Here is a 27,906-nt window from a genome sequence, read left to right as displayed (position 1 = left end):
TACGTGTGCATGTGACGCCTTCTCTTTGGTTTGTTCGTGTGTTTTTTTTTAATTCTTGACGAAGTAGCCACTCTCCCAGCCATGGCATCCACGTCGGTGAACGGTGGGACAAAGCGAGGTTCAAGAAAGCGCCCATCGCAGGGTGAAGTTGATGCTCCCCCTGCCAAGGCAGCTCGACCTGCGCCGACTGGAAAGCCTTCGCTGGCTGAAATATTCGAAACTCTGGAATATGGGCCAGCCCCAGAATCGGCTGCTGTTGCCAACGAGTGGCTGGAGGAACGTGGCCGTGCCCTTGGACATTTCATAGATGGGAAATGGTACAAGCCAGATGGTAGAAACACGTATGATTCCACGAACCCGGCCACTGGGGAGAAGCTAGCTACCACGTTGCAGGGCACTGCTGAGGATGTGGATGTAGCTGTGGCAGCAGCACGTAAAGCCTACAAATCCTGGAGCACTGCACCAGGTAAGCAAGCATTTCATTTACATTGTACATGTACGATACTTGCAAATTGTAACTTGCACACATATCACCATGCATACCGGTACACACGATACCATCCGTACATATGTACAAGTGCTTGATCTGACATCACAAGTGGGTAGGCACTGGGTAGGCAGCAACATCAGTTGCATCAATTCCATCTCCACCGATGGTGACAACAGTGGCAATGGTGGCACCAGCAGAAGTAGCAGCAGCGAGAGAGACAGAGAGAGAGAGAGAGAGAGAGAGAGAGAGAGAGAGAGAGAGAGAGACGGAGAGAGCGGGTGGTGAAGATGAGGAAGCGAAAAACAAAAACATTTAGAACATTGCGTGCCTGTAGTGAAGATCCTTGGCTTGAGTTTTGGTGTTGACACTCCAAGAGGACGGTCAGATACTTTTTTTCGCCTTTACTAGTCTCGTATAAAAGTAGGACGCGTGTAGAAGCGCGGAAATTGGAAGAGTTTAAACTTTTGACGCATAGGCATGCCTTTGTACCTCAGTTATGCGTAAAATTGCAGCTTGAATAGAAGCCTGTTTTGACTACCTGTAACAGCATCGGCTTGTGTGGTCATAAGCCTTGCATCTTCACACCACTCCGTGTGTCTCCGTCAAACTGAAATAGTTATCGTCAGCACCACCATTATCTCGCTGCAGCACATTCGCACCACACACACAATGGAGTGGCAAACAGTGCCAATAGGACTCTAGATGTTGCGCTCACTGTCTCGTGAAGTTGACAGCTATTGCATTACACTTGCCACGAGGCGGTACAGTGTTGCTGGAGATAGGCGTACATCTACAGTCCACTGGCATTGGCGCGAAATATTCTCACCTGGAGTAGAAGTCATTGTTGTTGCTTTCAGAGCCAATCAATGGTGCATCAGTTGGACGGTTGATAGTGCCCATGCAGTTTGCATGTGGTTTCCTAGTGGTGTTGATGGCGTGTTGCTTGGTGCCTGCTGCTACTTGTTTTCCATCGCTTGTGTCGTGTGGTGGTGGTGGTGGTGGTGGTGGTGGTGGTGGTAACAGTTTAGTGCTGCACAGAGTCACCGATTTTCCAATACATGTACACTGTGCCTGGGCTACTTAGTCCTGGCGAGACTGCAATAACTGCAGTCTACTTTCTTCTTTGCATGAGAGCAGCATGCGGTCTGCTACTTGCTTGCTTGCGATCTACTCTCCTGGCCAAGCCAGGCGTGTGTTGGGTTAATGTTAGCTTGAGCACGGTGACGTGTGTGTGTTTGCTTGCGCGCACGTGTGCATGCATCTATACTTATGCATGTGTCTTTGCCATGTTATTTTCATCTGCAGGACACGTACGTGCGCGTCATCTCTATGCCATCGCTCGCAATGTCCAGAAGCACATGCGTCTCCTGGCCGTCCTCGAATCCATGGACAATGGTAAGGCACATGCTGGAGTGCGCACTCTGACCCATCCATCATCACCCTGGGTACCAGAATAATACTTTATATAGGAGCACGTGTCCCCTGGGCATAGGCCATAGTTGACAGTTGCACATCGGTAGCTATCTGTCACATACTGTACATCCACGTCCGTATGCAGAGTTTCAGTCAGGAACAAGACTCTGTAGATAGTAGTGGATACTAGACTTATGGTTCCTTCACACTTGCTTTGATGGATATCGTCATACGCAAGGAATCCCAGGAAATACCATTTTGTGTCCAGTTCTACTTTCGTAGATACGCTTTTTCGACTTCGCCCAACATCCGGATGGTTTCTCTTGCTGTTATACCCTGGAGTTTTACCCAAATCGTGATGTATACTACAGTACACAGGGATGAATTTACTGTCATGTTTTTGCATAGCAGTTTTTGCTATGCAAAATCTCAGTTGTGGCGTAAGCATGGATAGCCTGTACATGTATGTATCGCAGTTTTCTGTGTGTCACTGTGATTTTTGAGTAGCAGTTGATTGATTTTGTGTAGCAAACTGCGATGCGATACCGGATAAATTCATCCCTGGTACATGTAATAAAGAAAAGGACCAAGGAACATGTGTTATGTATTTGAGCAGACCATTCTGAAGAGGTTTGCCGAAAAAATAATACTATTGACTATTGAAAAGTCCAGGGTGTCACGTTTATTCAAGACAGCGTATTCCCTTCAAGTACATTACCCTTAGGATCTGGACTTCAATCATACTGAGATAAAGGACACACTCCAGGCTCTCCAACATCATCTTTTAAAACGTTTTTCACAAATATACTTTCAACCCATATCGTCAGGTGAGCCTGAACTGCTGAAGTGTGTCCTTTTTCTCCGTGCTATTGCATTCTTGTCTCCGTGGAAACTGTTCACTTATCTGTACTTCACTGTTTTATTCTTCCCATCAGGTAAGACCATCCGTGAGACACGTGACTGCGATGTGCCACTTGTCGCTCGTCATTTCTATCACCACGCTGGATGGGCACAGCTGCTCAAGACGGAGTTCCCCACCTGGAAGTCAGTCGGAGTTGTCGGTGCTATCGTTCCCTGGAATTTCCCGCTCATGCTCCTCACGTGGAAGGTGAGGTTGCTCCCTTGCGTATGTGCGTGTGTGTGCACGTGCGTGTGTGTGTGCACGCGCGCGTGCGTGTGTGTGTGTGTGTGCATGCATGGGATGCAGGTATGCAGCATATTTTAATATGCAAAAACATAAAACAATATTTTTGTCCCATGTTCTGTGTGTGTACCCTGCAGGTGTGCCCTGCCTTGGCTGCTGGCAATACGGTTGTGTTGAAACCTGCTTCATACACTCGCCTTACAGCCTTGCTGCTCGCGGAGATCTGCTCTGAGGCGGGTCTTCCCCCGGGCGTGTTCAACGTTGTGACGGGAAACGGTGCCTTTGGCAGCAAGTTGGCTGAGCATACCGACGTTGACAAGGTGGCATTCACTGGCTCGACTGGAGTAAGTTTACCTGGCAGCAATGCTGCAATGTTTAATTATTCATACCCAACTCTGTACTCATTAGGATACCTCAGCGCAAACACTCAAAAATACAGTCTCTTTGCAGCGCACATCATCAACTTTTCACCAAATTATCGGGCATGGCGCTTCCTCAGGGTGAAACAGAGAAACGATTAATGTGTAAATGACAACAATGGAGTCTGCGAGTGTTTACCCAATGCTGCACTTTTTAATTATACCTATAACGCCCACATCTTTCTGAGCTGTTGCAGCTTTACCTTATCGGCGGGAGACTACCCAGTGGCATTGTCCCGCCAACTGCATTGCTCATAATAATAATAAAAAATGGGTGGAACCCCCTCAAGTCCAGCGTCGCGATGCATAAACGCAATTTTGCAGTGTGCCGGGCTCTGTACCCGAAGACGATGCCGTACTTCATTGCACAGTTCTGCTGTGTGCTGTTGCTATTGATGCACGTGCAGAATTTAGCAGAGGATCTGCACCTATTGGTACCAGAGAGAATATGAATCAGCCAACCTGATAACGAATATCGATGGAGTGTCCTCGCACCGTACTCGCATATCATTTTGGCATACAGTACAAACACATAGAAGATACCTGGTCTTGAATGATCTTGTTTTCTTGTCCTATCTCTCGTCACGCTAGGTCGGTCAACTGCTACGCCGTTCCACGGCTGGCACAGGCAAGAGGCTTTCCCTGGAGCTTGGCGGCAAGTCGCCGTTCGTTGTGTTTGACTCAGCCGACTTGGATGCTGCTGTGGAAGGAGCAGTTGATGCCATTTGGTTCAACCAGGGCCAGGTACTGTTGCCACTTGTTCAACTAAACCGTTCCCGTTTGTTTTACGTGTACATGTTTGGTCCTTCCAGTTCCCAGCCTTCTTTCGTATCACCTGTGTACGAGCGATTTGTTCGCTTGCTCTTCTGTTTACAAGCATGGTCTCACCCTTAATGTGCCTAGCTGTGTCCTTGCCCTCATTCAATGCCTAACTTTATGTTGTTGATATGTGTGTATGCATGTGTGTGCGTGTGTGTGTGCGTGTGTGTGTGTGTGTGTGTGTGTGTGCGTGTGCAGGTTTGCTCCGCCGGCTCACGAATGATCGTGCAGGAGAATATCTATGACACGATGGTGGCGAAGCTGAAGGAGCGCATGGCTCGCCTGCGCCTCGGCAGCTCCATGGACAAGTGCATGGACATGGGCGCCATTGTGGACGAGTCTCAGCGACGCTCCATCGACGAGTTTGTGCAGCGCGCCAAGAAAGAGGGTGCCGATGTAAGTCACCAACTAGTGTAGTGTCCTTGCTGCTGTGCTCGTGCTCATACCGTGTTTCCCCGATTGTATGTCGCACTCGATTGTAAGTTGCACTCCTATTTCCAGGTCTATGTCATATCGTTTCGGTATATTCACTTCAGTAGTAATCATGCCCCTTTGGTGGCCGTGAAGTTGAGTGTAAAAAGGTGCGACTTATAATCGGTGAAATACGGTACACTCTGCCCATGCTCATACAGTACAGTATGACTCGCATAGAAGATGTGTTGCTGTCTTGCTGACCAGATATGCAGCCTTGCATGCTCCAGCGCTTCAGTATATGAACTTGATGCAGCTATGCGGTAACGTACGCCGCTGCACTATGTGTTGGCATCGCTGTCATGCTCACCAGAGTCACCAGAGTGCGTTTCATGTTTCTGTTGTATTATGCTGCTGGCTACGTATAGGTGCATCAAGCCTGTGCCTGCATGCCAGAGAAAGGCTGCTACTATCCGCCAACTCTTGTCACCAACGTCTCCACCGTGTCTTACATTGTCCAGGAAGAGGTAAGCTACACAGTACACAGCAGTGTGGCCACGCTGTATTCCACTCAAGTGTTTAGGTCTGCTTCACTGCTGCTTATGTGATGCTGGTATGGGTTTGCCTTCTGGCTTCGAGAAACTGTCTCGTAGCACTGCTCCCAAATGCCCCTGCATTTGTAGTTGTTTTCCCTGAACAATAAGTCAATAACGCAAAGCCAGTGCTACACGTAGTGTTCTCTACCACGCTTCAGAAAGAACATTTCCAGGATTCTCAGCTTTGTACCGTATGTCCGCACCTTTAAAGCCATGGCGGTATATTCGATTACAAAGCCAGTCTCAGTTATAAAGCCATGGGCTTCATAAATGAAATGACATTTGAAGTATGTTTTGTAAAAATGAAGGAATAAGTACTATGCTAACATACTTACAGCCCAGCAGGAAGGGTGAACAAGTAGATTTAGATTGAAATTTCTGTGTGGACATCGACTTTTATGGCATGGCGTAGTGGGTGAGTCATTTTGCATCTAAAATATCTAGGAAAGCAGCGGTGTTTCGAATATAAGGCCATGGCTTTAAAGGCGCTGACATACGGTATGTTGCAATGCAGCATAATTGACAGTCACGTACCATATACTCTCTGTCTGTCCTCTCTGCTAGGTCTTTGGCCCTGTCCTCACGGTGCTGACGTGTATAGTGGATTTTGGACCAATGGACTCTAATATAGGGTGCTGGACATCATATAGTGCATGGACTTTATACTGAGTCCAACATATACATGTACCCTCTCTCTCCTGTCTGCTAGGTCTTCGGCCCTGTTCTCACAGTGCTGACGTTCCGTACTCCCAAGGAGGCCATTGCCCTGGCCAACAACACCAAGTTTGGCCTGGCCGCCAGCGTATGGTCGGAGAAGATCAACGTTGCTCTGGAGACGGCTATCTCGATCAAGGCCGGCGCAGTGTGGGTCAACGGTCACAACATGTTTGACGCCGCAGCCGGCTTCGGCGGCTATCGTGAGAGTGGATATGGCCGTGACGGTGGAAAGGAGGTGAGCTAAACTGCAGCTTATCTTTCTGACACCCTATGTGTGCTAGTGCTGTCTGGTGATGGGTAAAATCGTAAAACTCGGAGTTACAACAGAGACTCGGGTATTGAGCCAATAATAAAAGTAGAAAGGAAAAGGACATATGGAAACGAGGTGTCAGGACGTCGAATGTCTCAGTACTCTGTCAGTTTTGTGCCTAGTTGTTGCACTTTCTGACTGTATATAGTATCTAGTTACAGTGGTGGAGAGTTACTCTTAACTCGTTTCCATAATGTCCTTTTCCTTTCTACTTACAACAGAAACACTTTGTTTCCTTCTTCTTATGTGTAATACCATAATATGTGTTTATTCAGTGGAGTTTAGGGTCTGTATCACTACTTGTACTTGTTTTTAAATTTATGCTTGCATGCTTGCCATACTTTTGCATGTACTTCATGAAATACATACAGTACATGACTGTAAACATATTCACTAGTTGTGGGAATGGAAAAGGAAAAAGTCTGAAGAAAATACATGTATTACTACTTCATTGAAGTGGAATCATGTGTACAGTATTGTAAGTTTAAATATAGCGGTAGTTGTTCTTTTGCTGGTCACCCATGACGACAATCTTGTTCCATGCTCTGTGTGTGTGTGTGTGTGTGTGTGTGTGTGTGCATGTGTGTGTGTGTGTGTGTGTGTGTGTGTGCATGTGTATGTGCGTGCATGTGCGTGTGTGTGTGTGTGTGTGTGTGTGTGTGCGCGTGTGTGTGTGTGTGCGTGTGTGTGTGCCTATATGTGTGTGTGTGTGCGCGCGTGCGTGTGCGCGTGCGTGTGTGTGTGTGTGTGTGTGTGCAGGGTATGTATGAGTACCTACGACCGAGCTGGGAGGAGCGCGCCCGGCCGGTCGTCGACGAGAAGAAACTGGCCACGTTTGCAACCACTGTGCCCGGCCGGCCTCTCAACCCCAACGATGGCCATGGAGCTCTTATCCATCCCATCGGAGAGCAGTCCGGACACATCGTGCCCAGGTAAGCTCAGCTAGTGTATCTGCCTGCCTGCTTGCTCCTCCTATGTACAACAGTTTGTAGCAGCTATCCGGAGATTGAAGGCTTTGAGCAATGTATGTGCACTTCGCGGGTGATCATAACAGGTGTGTATACTATGTAAAGGTTATTGAGATAGGCCAAGTGCTCAGGGTGGGGCTGTAGTATAGGTTGGTTGCTGCAACCAGGGATGTAAAGTTCAGGGCCATAGCACCCGGTCCTGACGGTCCGGACCTTTTTTCAGCAACGGATGGCCCGCCCAGTTTGTAAAATATGGGGATTTTCGTCAATAGTGTCCATTTCTGGTCAAGTACCTCATTTGGCCGGACCACCTGAAATCCTGAAATCCCAGTACGACCCTGTAGTTGCAATGTGTTTGCCATTGGCAGTGCTTTCCTGCCAAAACAGAATTATCTTTTTGGTGTTCTGGAGCCAGCTGTTCCTATTCGTGTGATTGTTGCTAATACATGCCCGCCTCTCTGAATACTCTGTGCTCTTCTGCAGCATTGACCGCACTGTCAAGTTGTACATTGGCGGAGCACAGAAGCGGCCTGATGCCACCTATTCTCGGGCTGTCCTGGGTGCCGATGGCCAAGTCATTAGCAACGTCGGCGAGGGTAATCGCAAGGACATCAGAGAGGCCGTTGAGGCTGCTTACAAGGCAGCGCCTGGGTAAGGAATTTGAGGGAGTGGGTGAACATGAAGCACTTTTAGTGCTGTGTCGGAGCATGGTGTGGCGATCTGTTTGGGAAACATGCTGTGTGGCGTATGGACATTCCACGAGTGCTGTTAAAGTGGCTCTCACAATGAAACCTGCACCAATATAAGTTTTCTCAAATTTCTGGGCTGCTGTGCATCAGTTGGGTAATAATAATAATGTCATTGATCTCCTTTCTACTTGTTCTTTTCCGTATTGCTGTCCTGTGTGTTTGTCAGCTGGGGCAAACGTGCAGCACACAACCGTGCACAGATAACCTACTACATGGCCGAGAACCTGGAGCTGCGTCGCCAGGAGTTTGCCGGGCGCATCTCGGCCATGACCGGGCGTGACATGCAGAGTGCGCTGAAGGAGGTGGACCAGTCCATCGAGCGCCTCTACCACTGGGGTGCCTATGCTGACAAATTTGGAGGCAGTGTTCAGGTAGGATTGGCGTGCTCACTCGTTTCAGTGTGACAACACTGTACTTACAGTCGTTAGACTTTCACCACCCAATTGCAAGTAGTCATTTATACATGTAAAGATTGCTATGGGCTGAAAGCAGATTCCGGAGGCAGCGGGTCTGGGCTCTCCTTTTGAAACTTAGACTTTTGTTTTCCTCATACATCTAGTGATGGTACAGTGCCATTAACCCTTTCACGGTCTCAGAATCCAGTCGAAATGAGGCTATTTACAGAATTCAACAATTTCGTACCTTGATTCATCCATAACTTCAGTTTCCCTTCGCTTATTTTCGTGATCTTGGGCTCTCTGGAAAGCTCTGGACAAGAGCAACACGCCGAGCTACAATTCGACACCAAGCGTGCCGTGGATCCAGCGCTGCAGCGCAGCGACATCGCCCCAGTGCTTGATTCACGACGAGAAACAAGATTCAACAGCCATTTCCCTCTCCTTGCTCACATCGAGCTCATATTTTTTGTGAGGAGTGCTGCGAGTCCATACTCTCATTTGAATCCGTGTCTCTATGGCGACAGGTAGCTGCAAAGGGAAAAACCCGTCCTCAAGACCCAGCTCGCCCACTCAAATCGTAAATGAGCCGTGACGCAGATCGCGAGCTTCGTAGCATCGCAGCCGTTCACTCTATCGCTTCGGCGATTGTTCCTACGGATAGCCTGGAGCTTTCTCTTCAACCCAGATATTTAGATGTTCGAATTTGCTCAAAAATTGACTGAGTTACGATAGTTTGAAAAAATCGATCACCAAAATCGATCACCGGTGATCGATTTTCAAATGTGAGACCGTAAAAGGGTTAATTAATCCCATTGACTGTTTGGTTGTGCCATACAGGGTCTACTCCACACAATATGATACAGTGCACTTCTACTTGTACCTGTTGGCATTATGGAACTTAACTGTTACTATGCACACACCACGCTGAGCCACTTCTCGATTTGCACTGCTCATCACTAGCTTTGCCAATAGTGTAAAGTTGCAGTAAGGATCCAACCTAAATTACTAATCTTGAACTGTTTGTGTCTGCTGTAACTGTGTGTATACTACAGTTGCGCTCACTGAAATCCGACCCAAAGTGCATATTTGGCGTCCCCAACTAGCACGCCCTTGACGCCCTGGAAGTGGCACGAATGCGGCTGGACGTACACATGTACAAATACAATGATGTAATCGGAACTGGTCCAGGGCGCCGGCTTTGCACTTCGGGTCGGATTTCAGTGAGCGCAACTGTAGTACCTGGTCTAGTGTGTGTATGCTAGTACCTGGTCTAGTGCGTCTTGTCACCGTTGTTGTTGGCGGCAGTGAGATTGTTTCCTGTGCGTCTCTCGCTTTTGCTATTTTGCTGCACAGGAGACAACACTCTATGGTGCTACAGTCAAGATCCACGAGCCAGCTGGTGTGATCGGCATTGCATGTCCAGACGAGTACCCTCTGTTGGCGTTTGTCTCGCTCTTCGCCCCTGCCGTGGTGCGTGGCAACACGATTATCATTGTGCCCAGCGAGAAGCACCCACTGTCGGCGTGTGATCTCTATCAGGTACGCAGTGGACATGCAGTGTTTGGCTGTTTGTTTGTTTTTCTCTCCTGGAGTGTGTAGGTTTGCATCTGACCTCATCAATACTACACTAGTGCAGCCCCTAGCACTATACAATCATGTAGCTCTACAAATGTAAACATTGTCATGCACTTTGTTCGTATGGTATTGGACTTCACTTTAACACCAGCATTGGACTACTGTAAACCGCTCAATGTTTGCGTCACTACATTTTTGCGATCTCTCGATTTTACGATGGCAAATGTTCGCGGAGCACGGTGACCTCACATATACACCCACTGTTGAAGTTTGATTTCGCAATGGTTAATATTTGCTCTATACTCTTCCTGCAAAATTAGCAAACATTAGGCAGTTTACAGTACTTCGAAGTACATGCACCGGTATGTCGAGTGTGAAGGCCGGGTTTATTTCCGCAGAAGCCGACTTTAGTTCTAGGGTTCTCTTCAAACCAGGCTCGTATTCAAGCCTGGTATAGTGTTGCCACACTAAACCAGGTATTTGTGCTGACAGTCTTCTCTTGGAAATCAGGCTTGTATTGAAAACAGGCTTCTATGCGAGACAGGTTTTATGCCAGACAGCACGGCATGTACTGTGCAGTGCACGTACAGTGTATTTTTGTGGCAGCGCCGCCGTCATGCAACACATACTTTTGTCTTGAATCATGATCTTGTACCATCATACTGAGCAGGCTGTTGTTTTCTATATTTGTGTGATGTGTGCACAGGTATTTGACACATCCGACTTGCCTGGCGGTGTCGTGAATATTGTGACCGGAGACCGTGATCATCTCAGCAAGTACCTGGTTGAGCATCAGAACATCGAGGCCATGTGGTACTTTGGCTCAGCCGAAGGTAGCCGCTTTGTGGAGGCCACGTCGGCAGTCAACGTGAAGCGCACCTGGGTCAACTACGGTGTGAGTCGCGACTGGAGCGATGACGAGCAAGGCCACGGCGAAGAATTCCTCATCCAGTCCGTTGAATGCAAGAACATCTGGCTGCCGATGGGCGAAATCTTCGCCAACTAAGAGAATGTAGTCAGCACGGCGGATTTTAACCTAGGCTTCCGCTTCTGGACACACCTGTAGCAGTGCCCCGATATTGGTGGCAGCTAACTGGTGTGCCCACTCTTCACCAATACAAGTCAGCTCAGCATGGGCATGCCATTGCTCTGTCCTGCTCTCAGTGTGGTCATGCCATTGCTCTGTCCTGCTGCTTTTCAAAGAAGAACTCAACCAAGTTCGTACAGTTGACCGTTTTTAGTTTCTTGTCGTGTCGTAGCTCTCCAGATCATTTCTTTGATTGGTTTGCTGAGCTTCTCCACCATGTAAACCACCAGGTGGGAGTTTGTTTTAGACTTTAGCTGCATGCAGGCATGCAACGAATTACAGAGGATTTCCTTGTCATTTCATTTCTAGTAACTTCCGAACATGTACTTTTAGCAGTACATTTCGGTACTTTTTATTGCGATAACTTTTATTAATTTTTAACCAGTCATCCCTGGCGCCATGGCCTGCAGTTACATATTATAACACTACTTTGTTTAATGTCCAAGAATCTTCCGATGGTTTTGGTAACTCTTTCACTAATTCCTACCCATGAGAAAGTGGGTAATCCTTGTGTGGTTTACAGTGAAATCTTTAGTGGCATGAGAGCACATCAGCACTAGCATCGGTATACAGTCATGTTGGAATAGCTGGCTAGGAATGATAGGCAACGCAGAACTACAACTGTGGTCCTGAGTGTGGAGGTACTAGGTACACTATCACAGAACTGCAACATAGAAAATCATTTTGAGAGAATAAAAAAACCAAAAAAAATACATGTACAGCGTACAGGCCCATAGCATGCCCAGAGGAGACGGCACCGAGCGTGTGAAGCCCATGACTATAAAGTTCGCCCTGGCATTGCTGCTCAACATCAATACAGTGTAGGCGAATGTCCACGCCGGGTAACGTATTGCCACGTGACACATGAGCAGCGCAGTGCCCGAAGGTCGAACAGACACCGAAGGTCGAACAGACACCGGCAGACTAGTTGAGTTGCGGCGCTCTGGCACGGCAGTGGTATCGGGAGTACTGCACCAAACACATCGACCATCAAGACTTTTTTTGTAAGGACGTGCTGTATGGAGCTTTTGGACTTCTTCATGCTGCTGTATGCCGCCAAGTCGTCTCCATGCAACACAACACACATCGCCATAGGGTCCGGGTGTATTCTGTCAATCAGTTTTCTTTCTGTCACCCTTCCTAACCCGGTTCATAGCCTTAACGCTACGTTTTGTGCCAGCATTCTTCAGTCGCTTTTCTTTCTTCTCCATCTCTTTCAGCAAGTATACAGACAGCACCAAACATATCAGAAGAATCGGGCTGATCATCATCATTACGTTCAAGAAGAAATCTGCGGGGTTACGCGCGCCATACTCTGCTGCCTCCACGAACTTGTCCTTTATCCATTGCCAGGCGTCGTCCATCACTACTGCTGGATGAGATACGATCCTGAAAACTCAGTCCACGAGCTTGTGCAATACTAGTATTCAATCAATATTATTATAACTCTGAGCTACCTGGTGATACTACTGCCTACTAATACTGCACGTCCAGCTCAAATCAATCACGGTACATATGCATATTGTGTCGCTGCGTTTATTGCTCGTCTTTAGGCTCAGCCCTTCTGTTTTGGGGTACTGGACAACTTAACTCTATTCAAATAACAACTCTCCTAATTTTCTTCTTGTAAGAATTCAAGTGATGCCGCAGACGTCGACGATTCAGACGAAGACTCAAACCGTCAACTGTACTGGTCATGGTCAAACGAGGCTGCATCATCATCGATGCATCAGTGATGTCATCCATACGAGTACACGTCGCGAAATCGTTGTTTGATGAGTATTTTGCAGAAGACATCACTAATTATTTTTCGATTCGTTTTGTTGTCGTTTACTTTTGAACAGTTTTAGTACGAGACTGTTCGTACTCCCTTTTACTTGTTCATATTTTTCTTGTGCCTGGACCGAACGTTTTCTTCCCGTTCTACAAGACTTAGTGCAGCAGCATTCAGCCTTCAGGAAGAGGTTTTATTGCCTCTGTTGTGTGCTTCTTCTCGCCCGAATAGCAGGACGATTGGCATTTGCATCTTTGCTGGATACTCAGGTGTTGAAGGTTTCATCTGCTCGTAGTTTTGGAGCTGAGTAGGGATCCATTGCAGTAGTTGTTTTGTACCTGACTATTGGATCTCGATTCCACAGTAGCTTGTGAAGAATCTGATTTTCTGCTGGCGAGGAACTTGTGGAGCTTGTGAACATGGCTACCTACAGTGTGACGGCGGCAATGGTGAAGGCGCCAGTGAAAAAGGAGCAGCCAGCGCGCTGTCAGAACTGCTACAAAGCCGGCCACTGGACATATGAGTGCAAAAATGAACGCAAGTACTTGGAGCGCTCCAGTCGCACCAAGCAACTAAAGCAGAGGCAGAAACGAGTAGAGGAGCTGAAGGCTCGTGCCGCAGCTGCCGTGGTCATTGACGGCAGCAGCGCCAAGAAGAATGGAGTCGACAAAAAGCGTCGCCGCCGATCTGCGTCAAGCAGTAGCGACAGCTCATCAGACTCTGATAGTTCATCATCAGATAGTGACGACAGTGACTCAAGCTCAGATGACTCCAGCAGCTCTAGTGAGAGCAGCGACAGTAGCTCTAACAGTAGTAGCAGCAGTTCCGAAAGTAGCAGTAGTGACAATGACTCCAGTTCCAGTGAGAGCAGTAGCAGTAGCGAGGATAGTGACTCCGACAGCAGTAGTGAGTCTGATGCGGCACCGCGGAAAAAGAGGCGCAGAAGATGAAGTATACACGGACATATCTAGTCGTGTTTTTGGCCAGTGCCGGGTTGGAGTGCATTCATACTGTCTTCATGGCATTGTACAGAGCTGGGGTAACCGGCTAAGCTTCTTCTAGTCTCGCCAAGGCGTCACAGTATCGGCGATGCAGTATTGAATGCATGCCAGGGCCGCAACGGACTCAGTAAGCCATGGGTGCTGGCCTTTAGTATAACCAGGACTGCTCCCAGCTCAAATTTGTTGACATGGTATATATTGGGGACCACTCCCTGTCACTTTCCTGCTCTTCGCTCTGCCGGCGGCATGCTCGACCAGTTGATCTGTGTGGTCCTAGTATGCTTGAGCACCAGGAGATGTGCAGGGTAACAACAGTCCAGTTGTTTCAACTGCCACTGAATGGCCCTATGCACCGATGGGAAGCCAGCAGTCTTCATCCTTTAGGCTTGTCCCATGAAGAATGGGTCTTAAATGCTGCATGGTGTGCTGGGGTGTACACCTTTCCGTGCCCTGTAGATTTTGACCATAATAACAATAAATCCCATGCCGTGAAAGTAAGTCACTGAACTTTCAGCTTGTTGACATTTGCTTGATACTCGAGCCTGTCAGGCGCACGAGCTCACGTACGTACGTGCGTGAATATGTGTGTGTGTGCGCGCGTGCGTGTGTGGTGTGTGTGTGTGTGCATGTGCGTTTGTAGTATGTGTGTGTGGTGTTCGTGTCCATGTTGCCTAGAACATCTCAAAAATTATAATCTGATCAATGTTTTCTTTTTCGCGAGTACTATTAGTATACTCGCCTTGCTGCTAGCTTGTATGTGGCACATCCGTTACTTGTGATTGTCTGTGTGTACCTCCGTTTTGTCAAAAGTCATATACACCCGTATGTTCTCTTCCAGAGCGCCTGTGTCTGTTGGTTTTGAAGTTTTCATTTTGTGTCCTCCGGGCAGAGTCATTTCTCTTTGCTTTCCTTTGGTTAGGTTTTAGGAGTGCCAACTGTGCTATTTGTTATGTGCGCGGTAGTATTGGCTTACAAGTAGTGCTCTACCATTTTTCTTGATCTCCCGCTTCTCAACGTTTCAGTTGCCTTTTATTTCTTCAAAAGGAGCAGCGATCTCTTTGAAAAGCAGGTGTTGATCTGAGTATGATGTATGCATCGCCGTGTTGTTGAGTGCAGTGTGCTGAGCGTTTCGCACTGACACCTTGGTGGGCCGACCATGCTGCATGTTGGCTACCCCCCGCCACTCTGGGCGGCAGGACCGCGAGCCTGTGTGAAATCCGGTGCCAATGTCATGATGTCAAGATTTTGCAGGATACTAGTATGTACATACCACATGTACGTTTACATTGAAACTGCAAAAATTAAAAACTAAAAATCTGTATTTTAATCCGAGTTATTGTTATTCTCATAATTATATCGCATGGTCCTCAAAACAGTACAATCATGTAGATCTTACAGCCAATATCCATCAGCTTGAAGGAATTGAAAAGGGAGACCCTGAAGGAAAAATTGACTGTCAATATGACCACCAGGACCTCAATTGGCTCAAACCAGCTGCCTTTGCTGATAGTATAATTATAGTAGGCCAGCAATGCTCTACTACAGTGCTGGCAACTGAAATCCGACCCCTGAGCAGTGTGCTCACATCGCAAAGTACCAACACGGGATTTTAAAACTACGAAATAGAGACCGCTAGAATGTGAACACATCTCAGGGGGTCGGATTTCAGTTGCCACCGGTGCACTAGGCTATGGACTATGGTGTAGTCCGCACAGTTAGTTGTTTTCCATATAAAATGCACAGAGTCTTTATTAGAGAGTCACTGTTTCCTCCGAATCGCGACTGGCTCGCTTAGAGTGAGGGTGGTTTGATAGGTGGTCTGGGCTGACCTACTCCTCGGCTAGTGCATTGTGCTCAATCAGGAGTACCGTGATATACTGGCCTCTGGAAAACCAGCCTCTCAGTCTGGGAGCTATCTCTGAGTAGACCATACAGTCTACGTCATGTACTAGTAGTGCACTGGATCTTGTTCCCTCTTCACGCAGTACAGTAGCTCTTTTTCTATTTCTCCTTTCTCAGTTCTTCCGAGCCTACCGAGTTGCCCTCCAGCTCGGCTGGGACAAGTTGCTATTAAAACCTTGCCTGATGTACCGGTGTCAGCCACCGCTGCCTGGTGGCTGCTTGTGTACTCTTTACTTGGCATGGTCACGGGTAGACGGTACGTACATAATATGAATTTTGATAGGTACTCAATATCAGGACTGCTAGCAGCTTCGACCTTGTTCTCCTCAGTGGAGCTCAGAGTTCCTGGCCCGCGATGCAATGAAGTCTAATGTAATGAAGAACAACAAAGCATTACCTTGCACATCATTTATTTGCCGGCGATGGAGCAGCACTTGCCCACAAGCCATGCAAAGCAAATTGTACTTTGACCTCTCTGTACTGCATGCACTGGGCACCGTGTTCTGCCTTCCACCATCACTTACACCTCCGGCCTTGCCAGTGCAGTGCACGCACCGAATGAGCATCAGCCGATGCTCCAACTAACGTTACTTGGTTTTCTCCAGGGAGTCGTATAGAGTCGTATAGAGTCGTATAGAGTCTATGACTCCCTGGTTTTCTCTCTACCACAAAGCCAGGGGCATGTTCAAACGCGTTTTTCAGTTTCATTTTGGGGAATCCACCCAGAACTAAGGTAGGTGCTACACAAACCACTTGTGACAAGCGCGATAAAGTCTTCGCCCGTCCGACTACCATAAGTCTTGACATGCACTTTCCCTGACTGTGTGCAGATTTGACGCGCACAGGCAGTGACAAGAAAGCATCGCCCGGCCAATGTAATGCCTAACTAATGGGACCAAGCTCACCGTCGACGGATGTCTGAGATACACACCATACACTCATTATCATGCACACACCTTGTTTGTATTAGTTGTTCGCTCGCCGTCACACCAGTCTCAAAGCACGACTAGCAGCTTCACGGATCCTCCTTCTATACGGACAGTTAACTGTTTAGCTATTTCAGATTCTTTCCGAGAGTGGCGACTGGAAGGAGATTGCATTTTCCGTCCGTCTATACTACTGCCGCTTGTTCGGAGTCCTAGGCCTTACTTAGCCCTAGCGCCTGTCTCGGTGCTGCTTCCGTAGACTGTCGACTGAACGAGAAAGAAGGCAATCAAAACTGCGGGAAAGGTCGCTCCTGAGTGCGGCGGAAGAGTGTGCAAAAGTAGTCGCTTGCCAAACTGTAAGAAATTGAGAATGACGGAGGCTGATAAGGTAAGATGACAGTACTTCTGTAGTCTGTGTAGACTCCTTACTACTGACTTTTAAAGCGTTTAGTTGATCTTGATTTGCGGAGGGTAATTCGCTGGATGCTTGGGTTTCAACCGCGTTTGGTGGCATTGATTTTCTGGAAACCATAAGCAACATGGAGCAACAGTATCACGATGTTTACCCGTACTCGTGTTGAACTAACTTCCTACAGTACAGTGCAAGATGGTTCTACCATACCTTGGCCGCACGGGAAGCAACGTCTAACTGGTTTGCATGATACCGATACTAGACGTCTAGATCATGTACATGATTGTAGATACTGTACACATTACAGTAATGTTATACAAGGTCGACCTTATGCTATGGTACATGTACACTACTATTAGATAAACCTTGTTTTGTTGAAAACATGTTGTTGCTTGACAGCATGTTACAAGGCGGGGGACCACTGTGTTCGTGGATGGTTGTAGTAAGGTCACTGTTTCCCAACACAGTGGTCCTCCGCCTTGTATTAAACATGCTGTCAACCAACAAAAGGTCGGCCTTGTATCCTATACCGTCTAGACATCTATATGAATGCAAGCCAGAGTGCGCAATGTCTTCCCGTCTCATGAGCGTGTTTCAGGTGTTCTGCCCTTGGCTGTTCTGGTACAAGAGCAAGACACATAGGATAGGGTGATGGTCGTGGGGTGTGGTGGACTTCAGCTTGTAGGTTTCAGCTCCCACCGCTCCTGATGTGCTCTAGCAAACATGATAAGTTCTCGAAGTTGGGAAAAGATTCGCTAAGTTACAAAACATGACCAGTCACAGTACAGTCCTTTCCACTGCGTGATGATCTTTCACAAACCATGCTTCTGAGCAGATACAAGAACATGCTCTTTCGCTTTCCCCATCATGGCATCATGGCATTATGGCATCATGGCATTATGGAAGTGAGAAATCCTGAACACTACCGTGACAATGTATTATCCTCTGGCTCAAGTTCAAGATTTTAGGGAAGAAAAACAAACAATAAGAGGACAGAGAACGTGTTTTAACTCCGAGTTTCACGCACCAAGCGATCATCAGAAAACAGTGATTATGGGGAAGATGTGGCTTTGCTGAAGCCTACTCGAAACGAGTGGAAAACTGATCCCGAGGCCGATGTGTCGACTTTTTCGTTTGCTTTGTTTTGGACATGCTTTGTCTAAATGCTATCAGAAGTTGTTTCACGGCAGAAGGCAAGAGGCAAACCAAGCCAACAACAACAAAACAGTTGATAGACCTAGTAGTGACCTACACAACCTACACAAGCAAGGCTATACATGTAGTCCTATCCAGAATATGAGTACCGTATTTTACCGGTCGTAAGTCGACCCCGGTTATAGGTCGACCCCCATATCCGGAGGTCTCAATTCTGCGTTTTAAAGTTTTCATCCAACGAAGCACTACTAACCACTCCCTGCTACTAACACATCAACAAATCATGTAAACATTCCTTATAACTTCCGAATCCTTGAAAAAAGCCAATAAACTGGCAAAAATGTGTACACATGGTGCTCTCGTGCATGCAGTGCACGTCATTTTTTGTAAGATACTGACAGTTCCCGGTTATAAGTCGAATCCCGGTTGTAAGTCCACCCCCACCCTTTCTCCTTCTATTTTTGGTCGTGAAAGGTCGACTTACAACCGGAAAAATACGGTAGCTATGCCTATACGATCCTATCTGTGGCATGCGACTGTACATCATTGTACCTGAACATGCATAATGAGCCAGCTGCAGATACTGTTGACCCTACTTCTTGGAGCAGCCGATCCATGTGTCCCACCCCTGCTCCTGCATTGTCTGCACCCGTAATCGCTGCAGAGGCATCCATTGTGGCTGACTGAATATTGCATGATTGTGTAATTGAATGTTGTTGATTGCTCTCACCTTGTCCCGGTTTTATTGTTGGTCTTTTTCAAGTCACAGTTGCTGCCTTCTTGGTTAATTTTGTCTGCAAAAGAGGCTACTGTCTGACCGTCTATAAAACGATTAAAAAACCTCTTGGAGCAACGGTAGATCTACTCCGACTCTCCGAGAACAAACTCAGTATACAATGTAGGTCTACATGTAGCTGTAGTGGGGTCTACGCTCAAACTAACTACTACCGTACTGGTAACTACTGCACTGTAGCACAGTCATACAGCGCGCAACAACGACGACGTCAGTCGTCACAAACGACATGCATGCATGCAGTACATAACAATAACAATTAACATGCATGCATGCAGTAGATCAGATCTACAAAATAGCACAATGCACTTGTACAGTGTATTTGCCAGCACTTACCCGCGAATGTACTTTGACCTCTATGCTCTAGCGCTCTGACTCTGACCAGGTCAGCAAGGCCTAGGCTAGTGGCACGAAACGAGCACGTTTTAGGGAATCCTCCCCAGGAATAAACTGTACCCAACTATGCACTCAAACAAGAGTCAAAGTGACAAGGCTCTCTTCTGATTTGGCCACCCTGACTGGCCTGAGCTGAGTGCAGTGGCTGCAAAGTCTTGGCACCTTTGCCAGACTTTTGACATGCACAATGCGGCCTGGCTGCCGCTCACTAAACTAAACAAAAGCATGCACATACTGCCTTTGAAGTCAGCTATCACATACATATTCCATTTTTATCATGGACTACTAAACCTCGTTTGCTCGCCAGAACAAGAGTCAGAGTGTAAATACACGGATCAGTTTCCATCCTCCTCAGTCTGTTCAGATGCGGTGCCGAGTTGGACTGGAAAGAGATTTTTCAATTTTCGTCCAATCCATCCTCACTTCGGATTGGTCTGAGCTGAGTCCTGGGCTTAGCGCGTGTAGGAGCCTCTCGGCTGTACTGTGCTTTCGTAAACTGTCCCGCGCGAAAAACAGAAGGTGGGCAATCTGAATCAAAAGCGGGAAAGATCGCTCCCGTGTGTGTGTGTGACGGAAGCGTGTGAAGAGGTAGTCGCCTGCGCAGAAGTAAAATGACGGAGACTGACAAGGTAAGCGGACGGTGCATTCGGTGTTGGGCGAAACGGGGATTCTTTAGGTGGTCAGTATTTGCGGAGAAATATTTGCTGGATGCTTGGGTTTCAACCGCATTGTGCCACTCGCCACTCATGCGGTACTCTCGAAGCCAAGACTCGATTAGATGATGTTGTGAAACTTGTGTTTACCAAAATATCACTGAGCTGCTCAGTATCACGCCTTGGGAGCACGAGATCGGAAGGTAAGGCAGATACGCCCAAGAGCACCGGCGAAAGACGCGCGCCATCGAGAACAAGGAACTTGAGACTGTGATCCTGTCGACTCGGAGGGACTGCCAAAGTCAGCTGAAAGGACCTAGCGGAGAGGTCAAAGATGGCTCCTCTTCAGTTCGCAGCTTCCGAAGGCTTGGTTGGCGTTGATAGATTCGGGTAACATGATGCGAAATACTATCGGTATTCTGCTCAGTCGGCCGTGGGCTTTCATTGGTGGGATCTTGCTATCCTAACTCCTCTGCCAAAGTACGTTGTCGAGAGAAACAGTGTGGTTCCGTGGTTATTGCCAATAGACGTGCGCCATCAGCCACGTTGTGTTGAAAGGCGGGTAGCTGGTCATGTCGGTAAACTGGCAACATCACGATATGGCCTTTCAAGTGGAAGAGCGAATGAAGACCTAGCTGACTCGTTCACGAGCCAAGACGTAATGATGGAAGGGCAAAATACGCAACTACAGTCAGTGAAGGATGGGTCGAGGGACATTTTGGTACGACCGCTGTTCATTCGTTGTGGTGGTATTTGCCAAGTTTTCATTGAACTAACTTGTCTGATCGGTTTGCAGGCCTGCCTGCGAATCATGAGGTCCCGAGTTCGAGACCCGCGCTGGTAGCAGGGAGCGTGTAAAAAGACTTTTTACGCGTGTTGAACTGTGTCGACACCCACGCGTGCACGGTCAACTGGGTACTCACAGCTCGGAGTGAGGGTAACAAAAAATGCAGTTTACAGGGTTATGAGCCGTTACACGCCCGATTGGTTGAGAGACTCACCTCCTCTCCCCTGACTCACTTGTGAGGTCTGCATTCGCCACTAAGGTTAAAGGGGAAGTATACCCTAAAATCAAATTTTCACCAGTTGTAGTCTTCTGGGTGCTGAGTCGAATGGTCTTGGTCCGAGGAAGCTGCGACGCTCCCTTCCTACTTGAATCCCAATCGAACTCGCGCACTTCCACCGAAACTGGGTGACTGCGCCCTACTAGATGGGGATTTGTATGCAAAATGTCACTAAAAGCGCCATTTCGTTCTTATAAAAGCACGGATGACCGCGATTGGCCCATATGTTGTAGTCTTTTGGACGCTGAGTCCACTGGTTTTGGTCCGAAAAGGCTGCGATGCAGCGCTCCTCCTTTATTCCCAATCGAACATGGTTGAACAAGCGGTCACGTGCTCCTGCGTACACCAGTCAGCTGGTCACCGTGCCTGCAGGGTACAACTTACTAGCCTGTTTGACCTTTTTTGGGTGCAGTCCTGTCACTCGAGTTGAACTCGAGTTGAACCTTGGTGTGAAAGTTGTCGCCTGCTGGCGCGGTGACCAGGTGATTTGGGCACCCAGGAGCACGTGACCGCTTGTTCAACCATGTTCGATTGGGAATAAAGGAGGAACGCTGCATCGCAGCCTTTTCGGACCAAAACCAGTCGACTCAGCGTCCAAAAGACTACAACATATGGGCCAATCGCGGTCATCCGTGCTTTTATAAGAACGAAATGGCGCTTTTAGTGACATTTTGCATACAAATCCCCATCTAGTAGGGCGCAGTCACCCAGTTTCGGTGGAAGTGCGCGAGTTCGATTGGGATTCAAGTAGGAAGGGAGCGTCGCAGCTTCCTCGGACCAAGACCATTCGACTCAGCACCCAGAAGACTACAACTGGTGAAAATTTGATTTTAGGGTATACTTCCCCTTTAAAAGGCATGGTGGTGGCCTGCGGAAGCGAAGGCTATAGCTTGTGTGTTTCTGAACATTCAAGTGATGCTAACGCGGATCCCGCGAATATTATTATATTACTATATTGTCAGATCGGTGTCCAGTGAGGTTGTGCACAGCACTTGTAGTGTCACGAGTGCAGATGTGGATGAACTTGAGGTGACTGGTGGTTTTGACAAGTCCTTTAAGGATGCTTCCCCCCCCTCTCTATCCCCCTCCCCCACACTTTTCCTCCTGTCCTCCAGAATCTCCACTTGTGTGGTAAGTGGAGCCTCTCATCAATTTTATGGATGCAGACCGCAGGCTGTTGAACCTTGCCACCATTCCACAAAGGGGGGGGGGGGGGCATACCCAGTCCGAAGACAACTGTCTCCATTGCAGAATGTATGCAAATGGTTAGCCTGCAGACACTGCAACACCTTGGCTACCAGATACAGTACTGCATTACACAAGTATGCTGCCAGGATGAAACAAAGCCAGGTCCCTTGAATGTGGAGGTGCCCTGGGCTAAGACAAGTGGTTACAAAAGGAGGTTCTGTAGTCACGTACCAAAGTGCATGCAAATACACTCTTTAAAAAATATGTACCAGCAGCATGTGCATGTACTACTACTACTACTAGTACATGAGTGACCGTGCTGCTGTAGTGCTGCTGTAGCGCTGCTGTAGCGCTGCTGTAGCGCTGCTGTAGCGCTGCTGTAGCGCTGCTGTAGCGCTGCTGTAGCGCTGCTGTAGCGCAGCTGCACTTGAGCTGCATTGTAGTGTCTACACTGGGCCATTGACCCTCTACAGCTGGTTTCACTACACACTACTACTGTGGTGGACTGATTGAAATCCGATGGAATGACTGGGGACGGCGCAGTCAGTACTGCTTTCAGCGTGTACACCCACTGCAGATCACGTACACACTGTAAAAATGAGCCAGCAGTGCTCGTGACTGCAAGGCCAGCAATGACCGTGGCTGCTTGACTTCACAACGGATGTCAATATCCACAACAGTAGTTTGGACAGGGTTTGTGTTATTTCATGTTACTGAGCCATGGAATCGTGGTAATGCTGAACTTGTATTTTGAAAATCCAGCAGATGCCACTGTTTGATGGCTTACCAATGTATATACATGTGTGCACGTGTCAATCGGTTTATTTGTCTGCTTGTCCGCTGTCTGTCTGTCTGTCTGTCTGTCTGTCTGTCTGTCTGTCTGTCTGTCTGTCTGTCTGTCTGTCTATCTGTCTATCTGTCTGTATGTGTGCATATGTATGTGTATGTGTTACACACATGCCCTGTTGGCCCTTGCCTTGGTGTTTCACTCTGCTTACCTCACACCGGGTTTACTTAGCAGGTTCTGCACGTGTGTCCCTCACTGCTGCGTTGAGCACTTCTCAACATGTCGAACTCAGCCTCGGACTTGGAGTTGGATGATTCATTTCCGCTTCTCGACGAGGCATTTGATCTGATAGAGCGTAACAAGGCAAGGTAAGGGAGCACATACAACGGCGGCCATGCCATTATGTTCATGGCACGGTTCTAGCCAGAGAAATCCGACCTCATGACTAAAGTAGCCCCTCACTCAAGTGCGCAGAGTAGTGTGTGTGTGGTGCTGGGGTCGCGCAGCCCCTGGTGCAACTATATTCACAGGGGCGTCGGACACGATACGGTCACTACGGTATTGACCATACCACTTTTTGCCCCAGGTCAGGTGCCCTGTGGATCAATAAAATACACAGATCTGGTCTCTAAATTTACAACATTTTCGGCTCAGCAACCCTCTCTTACGATTGAACTTCAGATGGCTGACCCTACCACCCTAAATTACCTTCCGACGCCCCTGATTCATGAGGTAGGATTTCTGTGGCCAGGACTGCACTATTGGACACCTGCCTTTCAAGCAGCGACTGCAATAGGAGACCACCTGCATAAAGAAAGCCAGTAATTTCAGCCCCCGCCCCCCCCCCCCCCCCCTGCCCATAGTACGCCTTACCACACACTACGGCTTGTTACACTGACCACCTGTCTGCAAAGACTACTGTGTACAAAGACTACTATGTACAAAGGCCACTTGTCTACAAAGACCACCTGCCTACAAAGGCCACCTGCCTACAAAGGCCACCTGCCTACAAAGGCCACCTGCAGCAGATTTCTAACTGACGGTTCCGCTGCAGGAGGCATATTGCATTGACAAGACCTTACCACAGACCAGTTAGCATGTCACCTCAATCGTTTGCAGGATTTTGTCTTCGATAATCAGACTCCTTATTTTTTCTACGTTAGTCTGACTATCCAAGAGTCAGCTCACACAAGGATTGAAGTACATATTACTTTCTTGTGTATGCGTGTGTGTGCGTGGTTGTATATGTACACGTGCATGCATTCGTGCGTGTGTGCATGCGTGTGTGCATGAATTCAGCAATGACGAAGACATGGACTTGGCTCTGGAGGCGTTGGAGAGCGGTATGGGCACTTCAATATTTGGATCGCTAGACCAGGAGGAGACTAATATGGACGGGTTTGGTCAAGTTCTAGATCCTAGTGCTGCCAGCGGCGGTGTTGGCAGAGCAAGACCCGCACCCATCTCTGCTACTCAGCATGAAGAAAGTAACACCGTTGATGATAAGTGCACGCCTTGTCCTGGCATGACAGCCACTGACGATGTGAGCAGACTTCAGCATCAACCATTTACACTACAACAACAACAACAACAACAACAACAACAACAACAACAACAACAGCAGCAGCAGCAGCAGCAGCAGCAGCAGCAGCAACAACAACAACAACAACAACAACAACAGGCTCGGCAGCTGCAGCAGTGGCAGCAGCTGTGGCAGGAACTGTGCCGGCAAGAGCAGCTGCATGCCACAAGACCAGCGCACCCTAGTCAACAATTTCCAGTGCAGGCCGGAGCAGCTTGCAGACCTTCAGGCCAGGCCTTGTTTGCAGCCGGAGAGATGAGTCTGTCCACCGGCGCTGCTGCACAGTCTGCATTCACTTACCGTCCTGTTGCTGCTCAGGCTGCTGCTGCTGCAGCGCCTGAGGTGTACAGCACGAATTCAGTTCAGAGTCTACAATTAGTACCTCAAGTGGCAGAGTTGGCAGCAACTGCAACAGGAGTGACAACATGGCCAGCACCTTTACCACTGCCACCACAACTGCCACATGCTGCAGGAATTTCAGATCTGTGGCGGGCAGGAGACAGAAATGCCGCCGAGCTGAAAGGTATGCCGTGAATAAGGCCCGTTTATCAGCATTTATCGGGATCCCAGGTAAAATAATATGGATATACCATGTGATTATTGACTACACCACTGCCATCGTTGTGCTCTGTGGCCAACCACCCACACAATTCCCCGGCACAACAAGAGGTTCCTTCAGAGCGCAACGGCGGTGGTGGTGCAGTCAATGTACGCAGCATTTCAACGGCCGGATGCTGCTGCTTACCTCCTTCTATATGGATATGTCATGGTTCACTCTTTTGTGGTATTGTATGCATAATTATGGTTACTGTACACTACTTCATGTATGTAAGCAATGCAGATGCTTTCTTCATTTTGTTGAGACTGTACGCATACGTGACCCAGAGATGTCGTACTAAGTGTATTGCAGTAAAACTCCCCTGATCTGGATGCCCCTTTATCTTGTCACGTCCGTCTACCGAGCACCTTTCTGACCTATATAGAGTCACACAAATTGGCGTGCTAGGTCCCAACCCGCCCGGAGCAGGGGAGTTTGACTGTATCAGTGTTGTTATCCACCCCAGTACAAGCAGAGTACACACTACGCAGTCAACGCATGCTGCAGTATGCGAACACATTCCGTAATGTTGGCCGAGCCCAAGTGAGGGCTTTAAAAATCAGCCAGTGTTTCTTAACATCTGGAATCATGCCGGCCGCCATGGATGAAGCCAAGTTTACCTCTCCTTACCTGGGCTGAGGCGGCTGTATTGTACAATTTGTACTATCCCTTATCTTACTATGTTCAGGTGCCCAGCAGCATAGGCAACAGGTCCCTGCCTGGAGAGACTATGAACCGGATCCTGGCAGACGACAGGTCCCTGCCCGCAGAGAGTATGAACCGGATCCTGGTGTCTCTGCTCAGTTTGGCGCTAGCGTGGTAAGTCACTATGTTTGAGCAATGCAATGCCAGGTTGAGGTGGCCAGGTTGCCCCTGGTTTCTCAGGGGGGGGGGCGCTCCAGGAGGGGGGGGGGGGGGGGTTCAAAGGAACCCCACCAGTTCATGCACCCATAGTCGGCCATGTGACTCTCTAGTGCGGTACGCGAGCTACACGTATTGCACACACAAGCGCATGGGTTTCTACTCGAACATGTTCACACAGCAAAACTATTTTTTGTAGCAAATTTTCACTTATCAGCCCATGGGCTTATATGTGGGGAAGTATGGTAGTCATCCTGTTTCCTCACCATACCAAAGACATGTGTGTTGCTCCGACCTAGCCCCTGTGCGGGAGCTCCTGCATTTCCTGGCACCTTGACTAGACACGTGACTGACACTATTTTGTATGAACATACACGACCCTACTGAAAGATCCCGCAGTGTCGAGGTTATGCCTTTACATCATTAGTTGAGCAATGGCAAAGTTGAAGCCCAGCAATGCACCAGCAACTCACACTGTACACACAGAGCTGCCAAGTTCATTTTTTCTTTGGTTGGGATACCTCCCTCAAAGGGGGGGGGGGGGGAGGGGGTAGCCAGGTGGGAAGTCGGGAGGTCGGTAGGCCTTCAAACGAGTGTTTTTTCCATCTCGACTCCCTCCATAAACAAGAAGTCCGTGATGAATTTTTGAGGGACTGGTTTGCGCACCAACTTGCGTGAAATTAGTCACGATTACTTTCTCGGCCTTCCCTTGCATGCCATGAAAGAGATACGATGCAAGGAAAGCAACCATTCACAAAAAAACCGAGTGGAATCGATGGATATGCTGTGGCAACATAGGTGATGACAGCCATGACGAGCGGAACTGAAATGCTACTTCTCCGAGAAAATAGTGCGCTGCTTGGCCTCTCTAGCCCTCAGTTTACTTGAACAACGGCGGCATCGCCAAACTTCAGCAGAGTGTAATCAAAGAAGCGGAGAAAGGCTGAAAGACTTGGCTGAAAAAACGACTTGAGAGAGATGACAACTCGAGTGCGGAATTCTCTTTTTCCCTGTACCGAGGTACCGGGTGTGTTTGTGCATGCCTGACAAAGTTGAGGCCGAAAAACGGCTGCAAGTCTTTTGATATTTGAAGGTTTTGATATTGGGCGGGAGACCGGGAGATCTCAAAAATAAACAAAAAACGGGAGATCTCCCGGCTGATCGGGAGATTTGGCACCTCTATGTACAACTCTACATAGCATCCCGGCATGAGAAGTTCCGCTGGCTCACCGCCACGATATCATTCGCATAACCTCTATTATGTCATCACTACGATGTTTCATGGGGCATCAGACACGCTACGGTCACTACGGTATTGAGTCTACTACTATTGACCGTACCACTCTTTGTCCCAGTTACCTCGTGAATCAATACATGTACTGATTTGAGCTCCAAATCTTAAAATTTCATCAGAGTGACCCCCTTCCATCAAGTAAATTGTGCCTCAGATGGCTGACGATACCACTCTAAATTACCTTCCGATGCCCCTGCATTAGAGCACATTGAGGTCAGGGTGGGAGAAATGTGACCCCCTCTTGGAAAAGTGTGGATCCTCCCCTGCTTCTCTTTTCCAAGCTCTATCCTTCTTCTTGTTGGCCGTGTGCATGAATGATGGATATGTCCTTTCTTTTCTCTATTGCCTCAGCGTCCAAGCGGGAGCAGCTCTGAAGCATCAGCTGCCTCATATATGTCAGGCCTCGCAGGCCTCGCAGGTGATG

The 27,906-nt window shown here is 48.2% G+C and overlaps 3 protein-coding genes across 7 annotated transcripts in view; all 3 read left to right on the top strand.

The window, feature by feature from the left end:
- The first annotated feature begins 11 nt into the window (after positions 1 to 11).
- On the top strand, positions 12 to 11,607 carry LOC135819098 (aldehyde dehydrogenase family 16 member A1-like). The gene is made up of 13 exons (XM_065332250.1): positions 12 to 466; positions 1,796 to 1,885; positions 2,839 to 3,011; positions 3,185 to 3,391; positions 4,058 to 4,210; positions 4,484 to 4,681; positions 5,125 to 5,223; positions 6,002 to 6,244; positions 7,079 to 7,251; positions 7,771 to 7,938; positions 8,203 to 8,407; positions 9,788 to 9,973; positions 10,716 to 11,607. The coding sequence occupies exons 1-13, from the start codon at positions 82 to 84 to the stop codon at positions 11,013 to 11,015; spliced, it is 2,580 nt and encodes an 859-aa protein (XP_065188322.1). The 5' UTR covers positions 12 to 81; the 3' UTR covers positions 11,016 to 11,607.
- Positions 11,608 to 12,910: 1,303 nt separating this feature from the next.
- Positions 12,911 to 14,960, top strand: LOC135819085 (zinc finger CCHC domain-containing protein 10-like). The gene has a single exon (XM_065332239.1). The coding sequence runs from the start codon at positions 13,290 to 13,292 to the stop codon at positions 13,818 to 13,820; it is 531 nt and encodes a 176-aa protein (XP_065188311.1). The 5' UTR covers positions 12,911 to 13,289; the 3' UTR covers positions 13,821 to 14,960.
- Positions 14,961 to 16,841: 1,881 nt separating this feature from the next.
- The window catches only part of LOC135819054 (uncharacterized), a 48,128-nt gene continuing 37,063 nt past the window's right edge, over positions 16,842 to 27,906 (top strand). For 2 of the 5 annotated variants that reach the window (XM_065332230.1, XM_065332205.1), the window contains exons 1-5: positions 19,783 to 20,084; positions 23,382 to 23,515; positions 24,447 to 25,252; positions 26,016 to 26,146; positions 27,834 to 27,906. The exon at positions 27,834 to 27,906 is cut by the window's right edge and continues 12 nt beyond it. In XM_065332230.1, the coding sequence (XP_065188302.1) occupies positions 23,427 to 23,515; positions 24,447 to 25,252; positions 26,016 to 26,146; positions 27,834 to 27,906 (1,099 nt within the window). In that variant the 5' untranslated portion in view covers positions 19,783 to 20,084; positions 23,382 to 23,426. Of the gene's footprint in view, positions 17,088 to 19,782; positions 20,085 to 23,378; positions 23,516 to 24,446; positions 25,253 to 26,015; positions 26,147 to 27,833 lie in introns of those variants that run through there. The other 3 variants (XM_065332213.1, XM_065332219.1, XM_065332226.1) reach the window with 3 other exon arrangements.

Source organism: Sycon ciliatum, chromosome 1 (genome assembly GCF_964019385.1).
Source record: "Sycon ciliatum chromosome 1, ocSycCili1.1, whole genome shotgun sequence".
In the NCBI taxonomy this organism is placed as follows: Eukaryota; Metazoa; Porifera; class Calcarea; order Leucosolenida; family Sycettidae; genus Sycon; species Sycon ciliatum.
Note: the sequence above shows the minus strand (reverse complement) of the source record. Positions and strands in the feature narration are given on the sequence as shown.